The sequence below is a fragment of the Hyperolius riggenbachi genome, chromosome 2, assembly GCF_040937935.1.
Source record: "Hyperolius riggenbachi isolate aHypRig1 chromosome 2, aHypRig1.pri, whole genome shotgun sequence".
NCBI classification, from domain to species: domain Eukaryota; kingdom Metazoa; phylum Chordata; class Amphibia; order Anura; family Hyperoliidae; genus Hyperolius; species Hyperolius riggenbachi.
This window is the reverse complement of record NC_090647.1, coordinates 254,761,958-254,784,064: the sequence shown is the minus strand read 5'-3', so window position 1 is coordinate 254,784,064 and position 22,107 is coordinate 254,761,958. Positions and strand designations below refer to the sequence as shown.

The following is a 22,107-nucleotide window of genomic DNA, read 5'->3' as shown; positions in this document are numbered from 1 at the left end:
TTTTCGTAATTTAAAAAAAAAAATTACAATAGAAAAAATTCATAAATAGTTACCTTAGGGACTGAACTTTTTAAATATGTATGTCAAGAGGGTATAACACTGTTACTTTATAAACTATGGGCTTGTAATTAGGGATGGGCGCAAAACTGAAAAAATGCACCTTTATTTCCAAATAAAATATTGGCGCCAAACATTGTGATAGGGACATAATTTAAACAGTTTTATAACCGGAATGGATGCAAAACTGAAAAAATTAAAAGTAATAATAAAAAATTATGTATTTTATTGCTTGCTGGGAATTTAAAAGACATTTCATTGACACAGTGAGACAATATCAACTTGGAGAAAACTCAAAAGAAAAAGTTAAGTGCATATGGCATATGGCCTCTTTGCAAGCAGACATCCCATTATTAGTTACGGGTCTATGGAATATCTAAGCCAACCTTTAACCACTGTTATAAAAAATAATAATAATAATCATTATTTGTGTGATCTTTGTTATGACTGTGTATTCATATAAATCAGGGATGTTGAAATCCACATTTTTGGCACAGATCAAATTAATTGATGGGACTGAATCAGGAAATGGTTGGTTCATCAAGAAAAACACCTTTCTCCATTTCTCTGTTCATCCCAAGCACTGGCATGGATATGGCCCTCAAGGATTGGAGTTGGAAAACACTGATATAATAAAAAGGAAGCAATGCCTAAAGAGACATTAATATTTTAAGAGTACGACTATCACATCATTATCTATAATGTACAATACATATACTTTGCAAACATTTGGAACAATAAGTAAAACATTCAAGGGATTAAAATGGTAGCCCACAGTCCTTCAGAAATGTTAGCTGAAATTATTTCTATGCACTCTACTCTAAACATATAGTAGAATAGAGATCTACGTTAGATCATTCAGTTTTGGCTATATAGTACTTTAATAGAAAACTGTGAATCTGCTGATAAGTGCACTCTTACCTGCTATGCTTTCAACACTCTGGCAATCTTGATGAAATTCTAGACCACTGGACAACTGCTTAACCCACTTGCAGACAGCATCAGGAAAGCAGTCTGGACGGGCTGAACGAATAACTAATAAGCGGTGGAAGAAATCCCACTGAGATTCTTCTGCTGAACACAGTGGGAGTTTAAAGACACCTGAAGCATCTGCATTTTAACACAAGAAGATGTTTGGAGTTAGATTATAACATTTTTTCCTCACATTTTAACATATCTATTAAGATGGTGATTAGATCGCTTCTCAGTGCCCTTGCCCTACCTCTTTTTTGAATAACTGTCTCTTATCTCTCTCTTGTCTCTTTTGATTTTGAAAGGGGGGGCAGAGATGGACAACTATGCTATTTTTTATTTAATAAACAAAAAGAAAGTCATACTTATTTGAACTTGCGCGGATGTTTTGATGACAAAATGTCAGGGAGAATGTTTATAAATCATCTTTTCAATCTGCATGTTTAATACACGCAGATGAAGCCACTCATCATGTGGCATTCATGCAACTGTCACCAGGAGCATGTTATTGTCAGGTTGTTAAATAGTAAATTCCTGACGTGCTATCCCTAAGCACATGGGAAGACTCTGATGTGACCGATTTCGCTTAGTAAATCTGTGATGTGTGTGAAGTTCAAAAATCATAGATTTCTGAGGTACAAGGAAATCAGGCCCAGTTAGCAAAAACATTTTAAGCAATCCTGAAATACAATAAAATTGATGAGATACACAACTGTATCTATAGTCCCACTCCTAAAAAGCAGAGTCAGTTAACCCTTTGCACACTCACATGCAAATGTTTTATACAAATGCTTTCACAGAAATCAATAATTCCTATTTGTTTTTGCTTGTAACTGACCCTTGTGGCCAGGGTATAATCCAGTGCACTCCCTCCTTCCGGTGTCTGTGACCATTGTCAGTATACACGGACCTTATGCTGGTGTGTGCATGGTGCACATGGATATATTTTGTTAGTTCCCTTGTGGGATTAGTTTGATGCACTGATCTGTCCCAGGAGTGGATATCCTGATATGTGCTCCTAATCTTAAGATAGGTTTGATGCAAAGAATGTTTGCATGTTTGCATTATGCATGTTACAGGGCCAGAGTTAAGACACCTAAGAATACTTGGGTACCTCTGCGTGGTGTAGGCAACTATGCAAGAGAATGTATTGTCTTGCATAGTGTGATGATTTGCTCAGCTGCCTGTGCAGGCAGGCAGCCTTTTGACCATTGTGTAGGTTTGCATGCTGCAGGACTCTGGAAAGAAGAGCTTCTGTCAGTTTTGCAGCTTGTGCTTGCAGAGGAATTTGCATACGTTGTCATGCAAATTGCCTGGCCACATTCATTGGAGGTGTGTACTATAAGTACTATGTCTTTCCCACAATGCTTAGCTGGTCATAAGGATTTCGTCCTATGTAACACTCCTGGTGGGGAGATCAGCTTAGAGTAATTCCTGGAAACTGTGCTAGGCAGATTTCCCTAGTGCAGTTAAGATTGTTTATCTGTTTTGTTTGTCTGTTGCGATTGTCCTGTCCCAGCGGTGGTCGATAGGAAGTCGTTCTGATCTCTGTTCTTGGAGCATAGCTGGTGCAGCGGTTGCTACCAGCTATCTCTTCTGTTCTGCCTCTCTGGATTGCGCTAGCCACTTTTCGCTAGCGCTGTGGATCCTTCTGTTCTGTCTCCTGGGATCGCGCTAGCCACTTTTCGCTAGTGCTGTGGATCCTTCTGTTCTGCTACTCTGTACCTGGATCGCGCTAGCCACTTTTTGCTAGTGCTGTGGATCCTATCTCTCGCTTGTCCCTGTTTTCGTGTGTCTGTCTTGTCTGCTACGACCGCTTGCTGGAGGCTCGGTGAGGTAACCATTAAGCAAGCGTTCGCGTCCCCTGTTTCATGTTTGTCGGTCGATGGTTAGTTAGGCGTGCTTGTCTCTATTGTGCTTATCACGTGGAGACCGCGCATAACCACGTGCACTGTTGCGAATGAGTGCGGTGTTCGCGGTTAGCTAGCGTTTGTTGTTTTCTGCATCTTCTCATTGTATTATTTGCTGTGCCTTTGCTACCCTCGAATTCTATTCTGATCTGCCTTGTGTCACCTCTGGCGATCACACCTCTCGTGATCGCGTTCCTATTTCATATCTGCTGTTGTGTGTCCGCGGTCGCGGGGTGGCGACTGGATTGGCGCACACACATACAACCTGTCCCTTTGCTCGTTCTCATTCGCAATCGCCTCTCTTGCGATTGCGTTCTGTGCTTCGTACAATTCCTGTCTGGCATTTGTGGAGGTACAGAGGATTGGTTCCTCTGCACTCCCCAGCGCCATCTGCCGACAGGAATTTTCCCTCTACGGGTGCGTAGCACCTTTTGCTGGGTGCCTGCAAATATACGCTTGTGGAGGATTTCCGCCGTATCAGCGCACGCATTGTGCGCTGATCACTGAGAAAGTTCCACAATCGTTACACATAGACTACTTTATCTGACTAATGATGTTTACTCAGCTCCTATAAAAACAAATCTTTTTTTTAACTGTTTCCACCTTTCATAGGTAATTTTCTCAGCCATACAGGAGTGTTATGACCTGGCATTACTTATCAGTAAGTCCAGCTGCAGAGAAAGTGTAATTTACAGCACTGAATTCTGAACACTTACAGTGAAAAAAAGGAAAACCAGCTAGCTCTAAGTAGTATTGGAAATGTAATTATCTTATGTTACAAGTTGCTTCATGTACCCTTTAAAGAGGAAATATGTAATAAAATAAAGCAATATATGAAACACATTTAATCTATGTTCCTTTATTTGCATGTATTCTCTCTGCAAAATAGCAATTCAAATAAACAAAAACAGTGCAGAGCATTTCATGTCCACCTTGTACTCACAACAGTTTCTCAAATCCATTACTCTAGTACAACATCACACTATCAAAAGAATCTACATTTATTTACTAGTAAATGTATAAATAATTTAAGAGAACTTTTTTTCTGTGCATCAATAGCATTTCTAAGACACATGGTCAAATGGTGTGTGACTTTCCATGACCAGTAGTATTCTAGGGCTGTTTGTCACTGCAAATTTAGATGATGACTTAGAGCAGTTGTCTCTGTTGAAAGGGCTGGCAGTGTTTTATCTCTAGTGATAAAGGAGTTAATACAAACCAAACTGGTGAGTAAGCTGATGTTCATTTTTACGCCTGAAAGAACAGGAAGACCTTCAAACAGTTTGACCCAGTCCCTCCTGCACTTCCAGTCTGAAGGATGCCACTTAAAAATCTCCAGGGACACATGATAAATGAATCCATTAGGACTGTAAAGTGGACTAGAGTGGATTCAGTAATTCAGAGTCCTAGGGCACAACCTTTCCTTCATTATATTATTAATGCATGACAGATGTGTACAAAGGATGCACTATGGCAAAACCTATTGATAAATTATATGGTGTATTGGTAAACTGTAAACACTTTATTATGATGTTATCCCAAGATGTATACATTAGAATATGACCCTACATAACAGAATATACAGTATAGGACTGCAATAAGGAAGTGGTTTTCTTTATATTTTACAACTTGTCCTGTTGTATTTAGAAAAGGCTGACTTAATAGCAGTTCTGAATATGCCTGTTACAACATGCATTGGCAGTATTAGACAAAAATACCTCCTAAGCAGAGTGAACTATATTCACAAGTATAGTAAACTTGCCATGTATTTAAAGTCCATGTTAATTGTACTGTTACTATTGCTGAAACTGTAGGGTGCATTTAGCAACCCATGTGTTACCTAGGTAATACGCGCATTGTTAATGTAATGGGTACTATGCAAGTAGTGTAATGTACATCTCCCTAGCCATGCTCATGTTACCTAGGTAATGTGGGCAGGGCCGGCCTTTGACCTGAGCGACCGGAGCGATCGCTCAGGGCGCCGGCTTCAGGGGGGGCGCTCCTGCCTCTGGCAATAACAAGTAGGCGGACAACTAGGGCACAAACTGCGAGCAGAGCAGGCTGTTGTCCAGTGCAGAAGCGGGCACTAGGACCTGGAGGAGACATACTTCTCCAACGCTCGGACTTCCTTATCAGCCCCCCTCCCCGCCCCTTCAAGCACGCTGGATGGATAGAGGAGCAGTCCGAGGTGGCGAGGTAATCCTCTTGTGGGCTGTAGAATTTGTGTCGTTTTCTTTCTGGAGCAAGTTCCTACAAACTGTCTTGTCCTGTCTGCAGCTGCTAGAATGTAGTGTGTGTAGCTGTGTGTATATATAGATTGTGTGTAGTATGTGTGTGTAGCTGTGTGTATATAGACTGTGTGTGTGTGTGTAGCTGTGTGTATATAGACTGTGTGTAGCTGTGTGCATATAGACTGTGTGTAGCTGTGTATATAGACTGTGTGTGTGTGTGTGTGTGTGTGTGTGTGTGTGTGTGTGTGTAGACTGTGTGTAGCTGTGTATATAGACAGTGTGTGTGTGTGTGTGTGTGTGTGTGTGTGTGTGTGTGTGTGTGTGTGTATATAGACTGTGTGTAGCTGTGTGTATATAGACTGTGTGTAGCTGTGTGTATATAGACTGTGTGTAGCTGTGTGTGTATATAGACTGTGTGTAGCTGTGTGTATATAGACTGTGTGTAGCTGTGTGTATATAGACTGTGTGTAGCTGTGTGTATATAGACTGTGTGTAGCTGTGTGTATATAGACTGTGTGTAGCTGTGTGCATATAGACTGTGTGCAGCTGTGTGCATATAGACTGTGTGTAGCTGTGTATATAGACTGTGTGTGTGTGTAGCTGGCTGTGTATATAGACTGTGTGTAGTGTGTGTGTGTGCAGCTGTGTATATAGACTGTGTGTAGTGTGTGTGTGTGCAGCTGTGTATATAGACTGTGTGTAGTGTAGTGTAGTGTTTATGTAGCTGTCTGTATATAGACTGTGTGTGTGGCTGTGTATATAGACTGTGTGTGTAGCTGTTTATATAGACTGTGTGTAGTGTAGTGTGTCTGTGTAGCTGTGTATATAGACTGTGTCTAGCTGTGTATGTGTAGTGTGTGGCCGTGTATATAGATTGTGTGCGTGTGTAGCGCGTGGCCGTGTATGTAGATTGTGTGCGTGTGTAGCGCGTGGCCGTGTATGTAGATTGTGTGCGTGTGTAGCGCGTGGCCGTGTATGTAGATTGTGTGAGTGTGTAGCGTGTGGCCATGTATATAGATTGTGCGAGTGTGTAGCGTGTGGCCATGTATATAGATTGTGCGAGTGTGTAGCGTGTGGCCGTGTGTATAGATTGTGTGCGTGATTGTGTAGTGTGTGTGTGTGTGTGTATAGTGTGAGTGTGTAGTGTGTGTGCGCATACGTGCATGGATCTGCTGTCTGCCTGTTTTCTGTTTTGTGGCTGGGGGTGCCTGCATTATGCTGGGCATACACGGCTTGTTTTTGCCACTCGATCGTTTCGCCGCTTGATTCTGCAGTCGGTTCTCTTATCTTCCGCTCGTTTTTCTTATCTTTTCCATTCAGTGTTGTCACAAATCGAGCAGCGAAACGATCGAGCGGGAGATCGGACATGTCGGAAATTATCTATCAAGCCATCTAAATGGCTCAAAAACAAGCCGTGTATTCCCAGCATTGTTTGTGGTGGATTGCCCAGTGGAGGGGATGGGGGGCAGATAGATGGGGAACATCCCAAAGTGTGTGCGTACGCGCAACCGCACGTGCAAAGAGGATAAAACGGGGGGGGCACCAAAATCAGGTTTCGCTCAGGGCGCTGTGAAACCTAAGGCCGGCCCTGAATGTGGGTTGCTCTAACTGTGCAATGAGCACTAAGTTATCAGCATAAATAAATATAATTGCCATATACTCCCTACACATGCAAACTTTACCTGCATTTTGTGAATATGGCCAAGTGTAACTAAAATCTGTGACTAAAAAATCCATAAGTACCAACATGAAAGAAAGACCACTGGTAGTTGGGCCCATATGCAATTCACATTTTCTTCTAAGTTATCTACTAAGCGATAATTTATAATAATTTGTTTAAAATAACTTTTTTCACTTTGTAATTGATAAAATACCAAAAGTAGGTGAAGAAGTACTTTCAAAATTATTCAGTGTATTTTCGTGCTTCCTGGTGGCTTAAAAAGCATTTTATTGGCAAGGTGTAAAAATATCAACTTGGAGAATACTCTGTGGAAAAGTTAATTGCATCTGGGCCATGGTGAGAAAGTTTTACTATAGAGACAAATTGACACAGCTGTTCCCATCTATTATTAGTCTGTTACTTCTATGGTTAGTAATATTCAGATGAACCACTGATGGTGAGCGAGATTCAATATTAGTTACTAGTGTACATACTGTATATACAGTATTTCTACATTGCACCTAGCTCAATTGGAAACTCTTGCAAACTACAGATCAGCAGCTTAAGAGACTTGTTGCCCATGTCATGGCCTAAAATCTTTGTTTATATGCACAAAGAACTAAAATAATGTAACGTTATTTTTTGGGTGTGACATTCCAAGTTTTGTATATTAAATATTGTATACATTTGTATATAACATTTTATATTTATTAATTTGTTTGCTTTTTTTACAGTTTACTGTGTGTTTTGCTGTTTGGAATTGGTTAAAGTCAAATCTGTCATGAATTACAGTCATCTGATACATTTCTGGTAGAACTGTGTAAAGTCCAAATTGAATTAAAATTGTACTATCCCCTAATGCCCTGGTCCACCAATAAGTGACCAGAAAGATGAGCAATCATGGGGAGTCATCAATTTCTTGATCACCTGGTATATGCCCCAGCCAGGCTCTATAAAAAGCTCTTCTACCATTGATTTCTGAACCTGAAGAATGGCTTAGAATAATGCTGTATTTGTATAGATTTATAATATGAATATATTTCACAGCATCTAGTATTTATTGTAACAGTACAAGACAAATAACATTTATATTGAGCTTTTCTCCTTGCGGACTCAAAGCGCCAGAGCAGCAGCCACTAGGACACGCTCTATTGGCAGTAGCAGTGTAAGGGAGACTTGCCAAAGGTCTCCTACTGAATTAGTGCTGGCTTACTGAACAGGCAGAGCCGAGATTCGAACCCTGGTCTCCTGTGTCAGAGGCAGAGCCCTTAACCATTACACAATCAGCCACTGCTGTAGTAATGTACTCTTGCCAATGCCAAACATAAATAAAATTAGTGAGTACTTCCAGTCAGCCTTGTCTATAAATAAGAAATAGCACCACCACAGCACACGTGATGTAAGATCATTTCTAATATTTTGGATACTGTTGTAATTTTTAATAGTACGGTATTGCTACAATGGGTTTTCATTTGCTATCACTTAATGTAATACTGTGAATAAATTCATCTTTATTTTAATACTGTTGCTTTTCATAGGCAAGCTACAAACAACTTTTCCAAGCCACGCAACCATCGTGTTTGTCTTAAATTGCGAGCAGGGCTGGATTTACCATAAGACACTGTAGGCACATGCCTAGAGGTGCCTGATGATGGAAAGGTGGCTCACTCCCCTCCCCTGGTGCCTCCCTCTCACCTTCCCTATGCAGAGTCCCAAGCAGAGTATATGAGAGGTTGCCCACCCAGCTCTCTGCATTCCACTGATGAGGCTAGTACCCCTTTCATTCGGGGGCACCACTAGCTACTTAATACTGAGGATACATTTGGCTACCTACTGCTACCTCTGGCTACCTAATGCTAAGGGACATCTGTAGCTATGGGAAAAGGAAGTAAGGGGGAAGTGACAGCTGGGCAAGCCAGCACAATTGTGTTGTTCTACATTGCAGCTAGTAGGCGAAGTCTAGGGTGACAGGACATCTGTACCTGAAAGCTCCTGTGATGTAAAGCTGGGCCTTATTGTGAGACATACAAAACACTCTGAGTGCAATGCAGGACTAAAAAATTCAGGCTCCCTGTCATTAAATTTCACTACTATACTAGCTTCAAAGAGATGTTATGTTTTCTAACATGTTTACTGCCAATTGTTTGTGTTCCCAAAGGCATACTGGTAGGTTAGCTGGTTTCTAGAGATTATCAATGGGACACAAATAATTCTGGCTTTGATAAAAACTGTATACCGTGAGCCAGTTCAAATCAGCAGGCAGCACATTTGATCATCACAATTTCAAGCTGCATACAATTTACATTAAATTTGTGCACAAGGCAGAATTATTAGCAGCTTATTGACCACCTTTACTGGTTTCTGACCAAACAGAGCACTGAAAGGCTGAATGGGATAATAGCATGCAAACAAACTTGAGTTCCTAGCATCCAGCAAAGGTTTTTGTTACTGCTTCATTTATAAAGCGTATCAAACTGTAGCATGCAACCTGAACTTATAGCTAAACATTTTTTGCATAACATGAATTTGGTAAGCTTATATTTCACAAATTCAGTAGATCGTTTGGATTCTTTCATTTGGATGTGAAATAAGATTTAGCTACCATACATATAAATTGAGTTAAATGGTGTTTGGCGCTATACTTCTTGCTGCCTAAAAGGAAGACTAGGGCAGGGCCGCCATCGGAAATTTTTGGGCCCCATACTGGGCAAACATACTGGGCCCCCTCACTCCCCTATGCCCCCACATGGCAAATCACAATCTTTGAAGGCCTGAACACAATAACTTCTATGTGACCACTTTTCATGTGCTCCCATGGCTGGGAGGGTTCTGCCTATGCTCAGTTAGTTAAGATTGTAACTGCACTTGCGCAGAACACTCCCAGCTATGGGAGCATGATGGAGGAGCAGTGGAACAGTGCATGCACAGTGCCCCGCAACCCAGCTGGATTGTGTGGACTTCAAAGGACCACAACGGATTATGGTATTAGTATTAACCTCCCTGGTGGTCAATTAAATTTGTCAGGGAGGCAGCGCAGCACTATTTTTTAATTTATTTTTTTTAATTCATGTAGCTAGCCTAGCGCTAGCTACATGATAGCCGCTGAGCAGCGGCATCCCCCCACCCACTTCGATCACCTCCGGCGACAAGGCTCATCAGGAAATCCCGTACTGAACGGGATTTCCTTTAGGGCTTCCCCCCGTCACCATGGCGACAGGCGCGTCATCGACGCCGTGACTTCAGAGGGAGATCCACCCCTCAGCTCTGCCTGGCACTGATTGGCCAGGCAGCGCACGGGGTCTCGGGGGGGCACCCTCTAACGCGGCGGGTAGCAGCGAATCGGCACGGAGCAGCGGCGATCGTAAGTAACACGCAGCTCGCAAAGTGCTAGCTACGTGTATAAAAAAAAATATGCAAATCGGCCCAGCGGGGCCTGAGCAATCCTCTGCAGCGGCTGACCCCGTGTCCAGCACGGGGTTACCGCTAAGGAGGTTAAGGGAGCGGATGGACTACAGGGGGCTGGAAGGAGCCCCAGGTAAGTAAAAATCTATTTCTCCCATATCTTAGTCAGTTAGTAATTAAAGAAACCCCTGAATGAGTGGGACCTCATCACATTAATGGGCAGCCTATGTGTGGCACTGTTCACAGGGCCCCATTCAGCAGTCCCTCCTGTGTTGCCCTGAAGGCGGCCCTGGACTAGGGGATATCTATTTTTTCTGGAATATATTTGAAAGATGAGTAGAGATTTAATCCCAAAAAGCAGAAAGTAGTACACATGTCCATCACACATTTAAAAATGATCCTTGATCACTACAATTTCTGAAACATAACATAGAATATGCTGAGTCTCTTTTATTTAACCCTCCTGGCGGTTTGCTAAAAAATCGCCAGGGGGCAGCAAATCTTTTTTTTTTAATTTTTTGTTTGTTTTTTCATGTCGCCTCCGGCGATCGGCGATCCTGGAGGGCTTCCTCCGTCGCCATGGTGATGGGGCGGGATGACGTCATCGACGTCGTGACGTCAAAGGGGATTCCAATCCACCCCATAGAGCTGCCTGGCACTGATTGGCCAGGCAGCGCACGGGGTCTGGGGGGGGGGCGGCTGCGGCGCGACGGATAGCGGCGGATCGGCGGGTAGCGGCGGCGATCGGGCACTGCACGCAGCTAGCAAAGTGCTAGCTGGGTGCAGCAAAACAAAATTATGCAAATCGGCCCAGCGGGGCCTGAGCGGTGCCTTCCGGCGGCATAGCCCGAGCTCAGCTCGGGCTTACCGCCAGGAAGGTTAAAATGACAAAGGTAATATAGGCTCTATGTGGAACTGTATAATTAGTCTCAACTATAGAGTAATAGACATTCCCTTTTGTTAGTGTATTGCAGCAATGAGATTATTTGGCTTGGGAAATATTGATAGATAGATCCCGCTGCAAGAAAGCTTATTTAGAAAGTAAAATAGGGAATATAAAAAGCAATCAATCATCCATATGATGGTGTGTTAAAGTACCATTTCTCAAAGTATGAGTATGTGCTTTTGGCTTCTTTAGGAATAATCAAGTTCCAATAGTGATAAATCTGAAATAATGGTGTTGTAAGTTGTTAGGGGGCAGTAGTGCTCTAATGGCTTCCTCTAGAGGCATTCGTTTATTATTTTTAAGGAAGTGAATAAGACTGTGGGCAGGTTTAGTAGCAATCCATGAGTAATTGTATAACTGTCAATCAGGGAAGTTTGGTTTCCAATGAGAGATGTTAAAGGCATGCGGGGAGCATTTTTTTTATCAGAGCCGTAAGTCATTGTCCTGAGACGTACGGGAGATCAGAGGAGCTGTAACAGCACTAATGTGCAGTTAGACATTGGGTGAAACCTCTCCCGATACATCAAAGGGGGAGATTACAACTTCAGATGAAACGACTAATAAGGCAGCCTCCTCCTGCAGAATGGAATGTGCTGGTTCAGCGTCGCTTAGCTTTCTCTGGCGACGGGACTCCAGCACTGATTTAGGGTAAAGCAATATTGAAGCAGAGTTTTATTCAGCCACAATACAAGTCTTACACATTGCTACAATTGCACATATTTTATATTAAATGATAATATAAGAAGAATTTAGCCATAGTGCCCCTTTAAGAGAGACATTTGCAACTGTAAGTCAAATGTAAACCCTTATTCTATTCCAAATGGAAAAAGTAAAATAGGTCAAGGGGGAACTTGTTTTGATTTCTACTTTAAAGTGGAGCTGTCAGCCATACTACCTCAGAAAAAAAGTCCACATATATAAGTAGATAAATACTTCCTCTACTTACACAACATATGTATCACACTGTTGTCCACGTTTTGACTTTAGTGATTTTTCTATAGTAAAAAAAGAGAAAATCCTTCTTAGGATTTTCCATTTTGTCTGTGTCTATCTTGAAGCCAATCCTGACATAATTTCCTCCCTGATCCTGTTTGTGTATCATTGTCTGCCCCCCTCCCAGTCTTCAGACACTCCCACCCAGCTCTGCAGTAGAAAGTGCATTGAGAAATATTGGCCAATCAGAGAGGAACAGAGGTGTGGGAGGGGAAAATAGGAGGGAAAAGGCTTCAGCCAATCAGGCTGCATTAGTTAGGTCTGAAGGGATAGTACAGAAGAAAAAAAAAGAAAACCCAGCATGCCCTGCAACTTCCTTTATGTGGCAAATGTACAAAATAAGAGCCAGGGAAACTGGGGAACGGTGTTTTATGGAGAAGAAAAATAAGAATTATTTTTAACTTTTGGACTGACTGGTTAGCATCCTTCTTACTTGTTTACCAGATAAAAATAAAGAATTGATTTTTGATTTTATGCCTGACAGTTACACTTTAAGGGGCTCCATATTGTAGCTGATAGACTTTCAGGGTATATAACATCTGACTGTATGCCTACCCATCATGGAGCATCTGCTCATGCCATCATAGTTGGGATCATGGCTACTTGTGAATTATGGTAATAAACTATAAGATTGGGAAGTTAAACTCCACCATAGCTTCTAGCCTTTGATAATTTAGTGTTGGCCATGCATGGTGGTTTACCATTCCACATAGATTTGATGAAAGCTTTATGAAGAGAATGTAAATTATGGAAGGGTACTGCCACTGATAGAGTGCAAAAATAATATTGAATTTGAGTAGTAGTGTCATTCTTATTGCTGTGATTCTTCCCAGCCATGGTGGAGGTGAGGACTTCCATTGATGCAACAATTGGAATAAGGATTTAGATAGTTGGGGATAATTTACTTGATATAAATTTTCCTGCATGTTGGGTATCCTTATCACAAGGTAATTTAAATATTGTTTTTGCTATTTAAATTAGTTGGCTAATTCTTGGGCTCCATTTTCTTTAATATTTCAAAACATTATTTCTGTTTTATTTAGCCATAAACCTGAGATGGGGCTAAATGCACTAAAAGTATTTAACATATTTGGTATTGCGATTGAGTGGTTAGTAACTATCATTGTTAGGTTATCAGCAAACAGACTAGGTGTATACTAATTACCTCATATGTCTGGGCCTGTTATATTGTGGGAGTATCTAATGAGTTGTGCTCGGGGCTCCATGGATTGAGCAAATATGGCAGATGAAAGGGGCAACCCTGTCTTGTGCCTATCCGTATAGTTATGGAAATTGGATTAGCTGTAGGTAGTTTAAGTGTGGCACAAGGGTTGCAATATAAAATCTGGTTTGTTTGTAGAAAGCCACTTGTTATGCCAAATTTATTGAGAGATGCAAACCTGGAAGGTCAATTAAAGCAAACAATGCTTTTCAGTATCATATGTAATTATGGCTAAAGGGATTTCTTTTTTATTGGAATACTAAATTATATTTAGCACCTTTCTGATATTATCTGGTCCTGTTCTCTGTTCAGTTCATTGATAATTTTGGTCTCAGTTCAAACATTAAGGAAATTATTGTGGTTCAAATATTTTACCATCAAAATGGACAGAAATTATTTTCAAAGTGATAAAATGGAATGTGATCAAAACAGAAAGAAAAACAGTCCTGGGTATTAGTGTAGGCATCAGCAGCAGTGTTTACATGCATGGATCGACCCTAATAGGTCACATATTGCCATTTCTAAATGGCCCCATGGGGCAAATAGTTACCCCACTAAAGTAAATTAATCGCAACTTTAAAGTTATTATAGAATGGGAATTCAACATTTTTGAAGCCCCAAATCCCCATTGATAAAATCGGTTCACACTTAGTTTATGTTATGTGTTATGACAATATACCAAACTGAATATAATTCATGCACGCTGCACACACATGAAAGAGATGATTAAACTATTATGGGGATGTATACGAACAGCGAAATCACCAAAACGCAAAGGCCCTTATTCAATTCATTTCATCACTTAAGAGTTTTCCTAGGTGATGATTTTTCAACTTTTGTTTAAAATATCTTTTCAGCACTCTGCAATTGAAAAGATACCAAAAAGTAGGTGTAAAAACTGTCAACATTATTCTGATCTTTTTGCTTGTTTTTTTGCTTGTTGGTGGCTTAATAGGCATTTTATTGATAAAATGGGAAGATAAGGGTGCAAAATAAATAGGAGCTAGTGTATTGTGTGACACGTATTGATACATGTAACATCATTTAAATAAATACATACCTGAAATTTCAACATTTTGGTAATCTGATTTGTACCATTTTTCCCACTCTGAAGCATTCTCTGCTACCTGCAATATTTAATTGTTGAAAAAGACATGTAACAATTTAATGTGAAGCTAACACATCATAAAACACCGAAGCTGAAAAAAGCAGGTGCAGCGAAAACTGGACCAAAAAAGATTCAGTGGTCCAAAAGGATCAGTCAATTTACATCTATTATGTAAAAGAAGAATTTTGAGTGAATGCTTTGGGCAGCTGCCACCCTTAGTCCTGTTTGTATTAAATTGGTCTTCATAAATCAGCCCTTTTTTGGGAGTAAAAATTTAAGGAGCATGTTTAAAACTCAGTTGGCATTGCTAGTCATTTACCATTCTACTATTAAAATCTTCATAAATTGCTGTTGCTATAGTCATCTACCACTAAACCATTCAGAAATTGGCATTGCTAGTCATTTACCACTAAAGTCTTCAGAAACTGGCATTGCTAGTCATCTACCACTTAAAGGAAACCAAGGCGAAAATAAACTAATTAAATATTGTATCTATGTTCAGTCTCCTAAAAATGACTTTTGAAGATATTCCACAGTTTTATTTTATGTTTAAATCTACTTTTTAAATGTTAACTGTTTTATTGTTTTTGCTCAATTACACATTCATTAAAGTATGCCAGAGCTAAAATCTATGAACTATTGGCCCTTTTTTCTCTTTCCTGCTCTCAGAAGCTATTTTCTGCTAGGAAAGTGTTTTATAGTTGGAATTTCTTATCAGTGAGGGTCACACTGTAGTCACTTCCTGTCTGAGTCAGGAGTGAGTCAGCCACTTACATACCTGATATTTAACTCTTTCAGGCAGAGAAAGAAAAAAAGGAACAGAGCATAGTTATTTTTGTGCTAGGCACTGTACATACCCATGTCTATATTATCATGTCACATGTCACCTCGGGTATCCTTTAAGTATTAAAAAATTGCTATTGCTAGTCATCTACCACTACAATCTTTATAAATTGCCATTGCTAGTCAACTACCACTTAAGTCTTCAGAAACTGGCATTGCTATTCATCTACCACTAAAGTCTTCATAAATTGCCATTGCTAGTCATCTACCACTAAACTCTTCAGAAATTGACACTGCTAGTCACTTACCACTAAAGTTTTCAGGAAATTGGCATTGCTAGTTATCTACCACTAAGGTCTTCAGAAATTGGCATTGTTAGTCAACTACCACTAAAGCCTTTAGGAACTGGCATTGCTAGTCTTCTACCACTTAACTCTTAAGAAATTGGCATTGCTAGTGATTTACCACTAAAGTCTTTAGAAAGCACTGCTGGCAGTGTTGATATAAGGACCAAGTTCAAGATTAACAAAATCCATCAAGTGTGTTTCCAGATGTCTACAACGCAGAATTTAACAGTGTCACATTGTTTACATGTTTGGCCACCCCACAGCACTTAAAGAGAACCTGAACTGAAAATTAAAAGTCAAAATAAACATAAACACGTCCCTCCTGTAGTCTACTCATCAATCTCTTTCTCCTCTCCTGCATACTGTTTGTCCACTGTGATCAATGGATTTCTCTGTCCTCCATTTTAAAAAAAAAGGCCATTAACCCTTAACAGTTTCCAGCATTAGTGTTGATCGAACACCCAGATATTCGGGCTCGGGTCGGCCGAACATGGTCCAGATGTTCGGTATATTCGGCTGAACACCGAGCATAATGGAAGTCTATGGGGACCCGAGCATGCCTGCTGGAGGGGACGCAGCATGAGGGGGAAAGCCATGGCCACAGTCGGCAGGGAGTGGGGACGGTCCCCCCCCCTCCCTCACCTCGGGGCTCTCCCCTCTGTGCTCCCCTCCAGCTTAAGTTAGAGTGTGGGCAGCAGGCAGCGGCAGGCAGATACATACCTTCTGTGCGTTCCACCGCATACTCCTCGCTCTAACGTCTGACGTCACTTCTTGCAGGAAGTGACGTCAGACGCTAGAGCGAGGAGCATGCGGTGGAACGCACGGAAGGTATGTATCTGCCCGCCGCTGCCCACTGCCCACACTCTAACTTAAGCTGGAGGGGAGAGCCCCGAGGTGAGGGATGGGGGGGCCGCCCCCCCCCCCCTCCCCGCCGACTGTGGTGATTGCTTTCCCCTCATGCTGCTTCCCCTCCAGCCCCCCAAAACGGCCCATGCGGGCCCCCAAACAGCGCAGCTGAGCACCATGAGGTGCTCAACTGAGCTCGAGCTGAACCCAAACACCCCGATATTCGGGGAATAACGAACAGTGGCAAACACTGTTCGATCAACACTAGTCAGCACACTGTTAAACAGCAGCTGATATATAACTGACAGCAACTGGTATATTTCAGTTCTGGCAAAATATTGTCAGAGCTGGTTCGGATCACTGTAAGAAGAAAATAGTGAGCTTCTGAGAGTTACTGATGGTGAGGTAAGTATGTAATATTAATTTGCAGCTACATCATGTTTTTATTCGAAATAATTTTACTCAGTTCAGGTTCCCTTTAATAAAACATTAGGAAATCCATACATTGCCCTACCACTGAAAACATAACTCCCTTAATTTAAAAATACCCAAATGAATTTAATTTATTTTACAGGCCAGTAACTTAAACTACTAGCCTTCAAGGTACAAAAATCAAGGCATCCTCAGCAGGGAGGTATGCTGACAGATATGATACTTTCAACTTACTATCATCAAACATTTACCTGTTCACACAAGTGGCTGAGTTGCTCTGAAATGGCTGACAAGACCATTAATTCTTCCCATTTTTCATAAGGCAACCATGAGGGTGACTTTAGACTGGAGTTGACACTCTTCAAGTTCACATTTCTGAATGCAAAGCTGCCTGTAATTATTAGTAAAAACATATATGTCACTCACTATACTGTCAAACTACACATGCATTACATAAAAAGCTAATTGGTGCCCTCCAAAAACTGGCCCCAGAATGGGATATTACAAGCTGAGCCTGTTTGTGTGACAGAGAGGGAAGAAACTGGGTCAATTTATATATATAAAATTGGAAACTTGGTATACAGATCCCTTACTACCTGCGATGATATGTTTTGGGGGTATCTCGTTCCCCCTGCACACCTGGGCAGAACCACAAACAGCCAATCACGTGATGTGATTGGCTGTTTGCGGTTCCGCCCAGGTGTGCAGGGGGAACGAGAGACCCCCAAAACATATCATTGCAGGTAGTAAGGGATCTGTATACCAAGTTTCCAATTTTATTATATCGAATTGGAGTCTGTTACATTTTTTCCATTGATGTGAATAGGTGACCTATTCACATCAATGGAAAAAATTTAACAGACTGCAATTCTCATAGTAATAAAGCCAGAGTCCCCTAACTTGGCATAATTGCTGACTTGGTGACCGAGGTTAACCATTCTGTGACCACCTAACACAGGATGGTGGCAGAGTGGCTTCCTCATTCTTCAATCATGCCATATGGCGTGATCTCGAGAGGAGCGAGATTAGACCGGAGCTTCCGCTCACAATCTAATCCCTATCATAGGCATATGCCTATATATGTGTAGTGTAGAGTATGGATCGTAGTGTAGGGCTAAATTAGAGGGGGAAGGGGATACAACAAAACAAAACAAAAAAGTTGTTTTTTTTATTATTATTAAAAAAAAACTAAGAATTGCAGCAGCAATCAGATACCAGCAAAAGAAAGCCCTATTTGTGGGAAGAAAGGAGGTAGAGTTCATTTGGCTGCTAAATTGTTTGACCGAGCGAGAAACTTTTTAAGTTATGAAGTGCCAAATTGTAAAAAATGGCCTGGTCACTAGGGGGGTATAAACCTCTGGTCCTCAAGTGGTTAAAAACTCAGAGAAAGTGGGCAGAGTATAAAACAGCCAATCATATTACAGTCACTCATTTTACATGGCAAAATGTAAACAGTAGCCATTCATACATTATTAATAGAAGAGTTCTCAAACTTGGCACACTTGCTCACTGGGTGACTGGGATTAATATTCAGGAAAGTGGGTGGAGCCTTCAAATGCCAATTAAAATTCACCTATTGGTTTTGAAGGGGAATATTTAAATTGCTGCCATTCTTACACTGTTAATGGCAGATGCCTTAAACCTGCTACAGTCGGTCGTTGGGTGACTGGGGTGCAATTTCACTAAAGGGGTGGAGCCACAAACAGCTAATCAGATGTGTTTGATTGATTTCAGCCATTCTGTTAGTGGCAGGGTTCTCAAACTTGGCACAGTTGGTCACTGGGTGACTGGGATTAATATTCAGAAAAGTGGGTGGAGTCTACAGTAGCCAATAAAAATTCACCTATTGGCTTTTAAGGGAAATATTTAAATTGCTGCCATGCTTACACTGTTAATGGTAGAGACCTTAAACCTGGTACAGTCAGTCATTGGGTGACTGGGGGTTCAAATTCAGAAAAGGAATGGAGCCAAAAACAGCCAATCATTTCACTGCACCCATTCTCACATTATTGATGCCAAGGACCCCCAAGCTCACAAATAAGGTAATTGAGTGACTTTGTGTTAAGGTTATGAACAGTGGGCAGAGCCAACAACAACCAAATGGGAAAATGTAAACTGCAGCCATTTTTAGACTGTTAATTGCAGGGTTCTCAAATGTGGCGCAGTTGCTCACTGGGCGACTGGGATTAATATTCATGAAAATGGGTAGAGCCTTTCAACAGCCAATTAAAATGTACCTATTGATTTTCAAGGGGAAAATTTTAATTGCTGCCATTCTTACTCTGTTAATGGCAGAGGTCTCAAACCTGCTACAATGGGTCATTGGATGACTGCAGTACAAATTCAGATAAATGGGTGGAGCCACATACAGCCAAACAATTTGTTTGCTTGATTTCAATGGGAAAATTTACACTATTTCTCACATTATTTATGCCAAGGACCCCAAAGCTCACACACTTGGTCATTGAGTTACTGTATGTTAACTAAAGTTAGAAAAAGAAGTCAAACCCAACAACAACCAAAAACATACCCAAGCAATGCCGGGTCTTCAGCTAGTGTTCTTTATAAAGCCTTGTAAAAAGTGTAAAGCCCCATGACTGTGTAAAGTAGTAGATAAAGTATATTAACTGTGGCTTACAGTCTGTCGGCATAAGCATAACTACAGGAGCAGCAGCCTTAGCAACTGCAGAAGGAGGTTGGGGGCTGTGGGGCCCCAATCTTTTAACCCTTTCTCCCTCCAATATAGGGTTCCAGCCACTAAATCAGGTGTTATAGATGACATTTATTATAGGTTGGGATACCTCTTGCAGATGGGCTGCCAGACTGTTGGGGTTACCAGTGGGGAGGGGAAAAAGAGGAGTGAACATTGGGGTTGTAGCAGTAGATTATTGTACCACATAAGGCATCAGTACAAGCAGGAAGTTTTGAATCAGGATGATACCATTTATTGGCTATTAAAAGAAAAAGAGTAATCTTTTGTCTAATAATTTTTCTTCGGACTCTATTTCTGTATCCCAAAAAGGTGAATACAGGTAGTCCCTGACATATGAACACCTGACTTGCAAACAGTAAAGGCAAGGTCAATAAGAGTTGACACAGTGGGGGTTGGGGGAGGGTGCACTGGAGACACATGACTACCTGTAATTCATATTTTCTGCAGATCATTCAATGAACTACCAATAAAGTCCCTGGAAAACAGAGAGTATTAGGATTTAATAACTCTTTCCAAATGTCTAAATACTGTAAGGCACTGTACGTTAATCCTTTTTTTGTCATCATCTTTCCACATTCCAACCTCCTTAACACTCCTGCTTAATTTATCTCATTTTAAATAACCTCACTTGTAAAGTAATCCTTTACCTCAGACAGGATCATTAGTGACATAGGCACTGACAGCAAAGGGCCATACATATGTCAAACAGCCATAAGAAAAAGTGTGAGGAAGAGTGTCTGTCACTGGGAACAGGAAGAATACGATAGCAGTGCTGCTGTACAGTGGTGCATGTGTACAGACTGCTGTTAAAGGGTTTATAGACAATGGGCAGCTTGGGAGGTTCTCAGATCTCTTCAAGATAAAAAATCATTCATGGATTAAAATTGATAAGTTGATCATGGGGCAATTTAAGGGTGAATTAGCATCTCTATTTAATACATTTAGCTTTCATTTTCAAGGTGACTGCAGTAAAGCCAATTACGTCAGCAGGTATCATCTTGCTATGGAGACACTGACACTATCACCCCAGACACTGACAATTTGTTACATTAGAGGCAGTCCATTTTTGCAGCAGAAATATTTATTTGCACACTTTAAACAGTACAGACTAGACTTGATAGCACATTGCGACTGTTGATCAGCTCTGGGAATGGGAAAGCATGCGGTATTCACTTTAATATTCATTATCAAAGAGAAAAGTGAATGGCACTGTGTGAAAGATGCTGCCAAGGAAAGCAGATTTTTCTGTCTTCACAAGTGATTTAATACACAAGTACAGCTATAATGCCTCCTCGTCTAGGAATACAGATGAAACGCTTTTAACATTTCACAGCTTCTTGCTATGAAATGGAATGAGCAAGACTCTTGAGAAGCAGCCAGCAAAGAATAAATTAATTTATCCTTATGCTGCAGTCACTCAGTAAAAGCAAGGCATTTAAGTGGTGAAAAGTTGCATTATTTTCTGATTTGTTAGTCACATAAACAGGAATTCTAAACGCTTCCCTCTCGAAATAAAAGCAGAAGCAATAGATTTTTTTTTTTATCCAACAGCAAAAGCAAACAAACATACATTTTTCTTCCATAAGGCACACAAAGCAAAGAAAGCACTAGGCCTGTGTATTATCTCTGGAGGACCGTGATGAATAAAAGGTAAGCAGCTTCTCTCTAGTATAAGCACAACAATACAAGCCAACAACAGGCTACAAGGAAACCCTAAAGGGCTGGGAGAATGTGATAGAAAGAAAAAGAATTCTTGCACACAGCCACTATTCAGTTTTCATATATCATTCATACAGTAAATATTTAAAACTGGATGTACAAGCTGACTAATTGCTACAGGCGACAAGTTTCTTATTCAGCATACTTTTTATACATCAGGTTATCAGTGAACTGTTAAGTCAATCTTGGAAGGAAATGCTGTCACTAGTCTACAATGGTAAATAAATGGACTTGCTCTAATAAGCTAACTTTATCATTTTGGTATCACCTGACTGCACAGAGTCTTCAGCATCACTCTTCATATTACACTTTTTTAAATCTGCAGAAAATGAGTTGTGATGAGGGTGATTCAATAAGGAGATGAGGAGTAAAGTTTTATCCAAAGCGGATTCATTAAAGCTGCCTAAAGACCATACAAACTGGATTGTACATTTAGATCAAAAGTTTATACCCCCTGTAAAGTCCTCACCAAGATCCACTGAACTCAAGTGAGTACTAAAAAAAAGGCTTCTTTAAAGAGGAACTTTAGCGAAAAGGGGGGGGGGGGGGGGAATCAATACATTGCAAAGTGAAAATTAAAAAAAAAAAAAGAAAGAAAGTGTCACGATTGTGGAACTTTCTCCGTGATCAGCGCACAACGCGTGCGCTGACACGGCGGAAATCCTCCACAAGCGTATATTTGCAGGCACCCAGCAAAAGGTGCTACGCACCTGTAGAGGGAAATTCCTGTCGGCAGATGGCGCTGGGGAGTGCAGAGGAACCAATC

The 22,107-nt window shown here is 41.0% G+C and overlaps 1 protein-coding gene across 1 annotated transcript in view; it reads right to left on the bottom strand.

The window, feature by feature from the left end:
* LOC137544945 (uncharacterized) overlaps nucleotides 1-22,107 on the bottom strand; it is a 648,464-nt gene that overhangs the window by 135,171 nt on the left and 491,186 nt on the right. The window contains exons 83-85 of the mRNA XM_068266042.1: nucleotides 17,161-17,300; nucleotides 14,454-14,520; nucleotides 979-1,167 (exon numbers count right to left, since the gene is read on the bottom strand). Of these exons, the coding sequence (XP_068122143.1) occupies nucleotides 979-1,167; nucleotides 14,454-14,520; nucleotides 17,161-17,300 (396 nt within the window). The remainder of the gene's footprint in view (nucleotides 1-978; nucleotides 1,168-14,453; nucleotides 14,521-17,160; nucleotides 17,301-22,107) is intronic.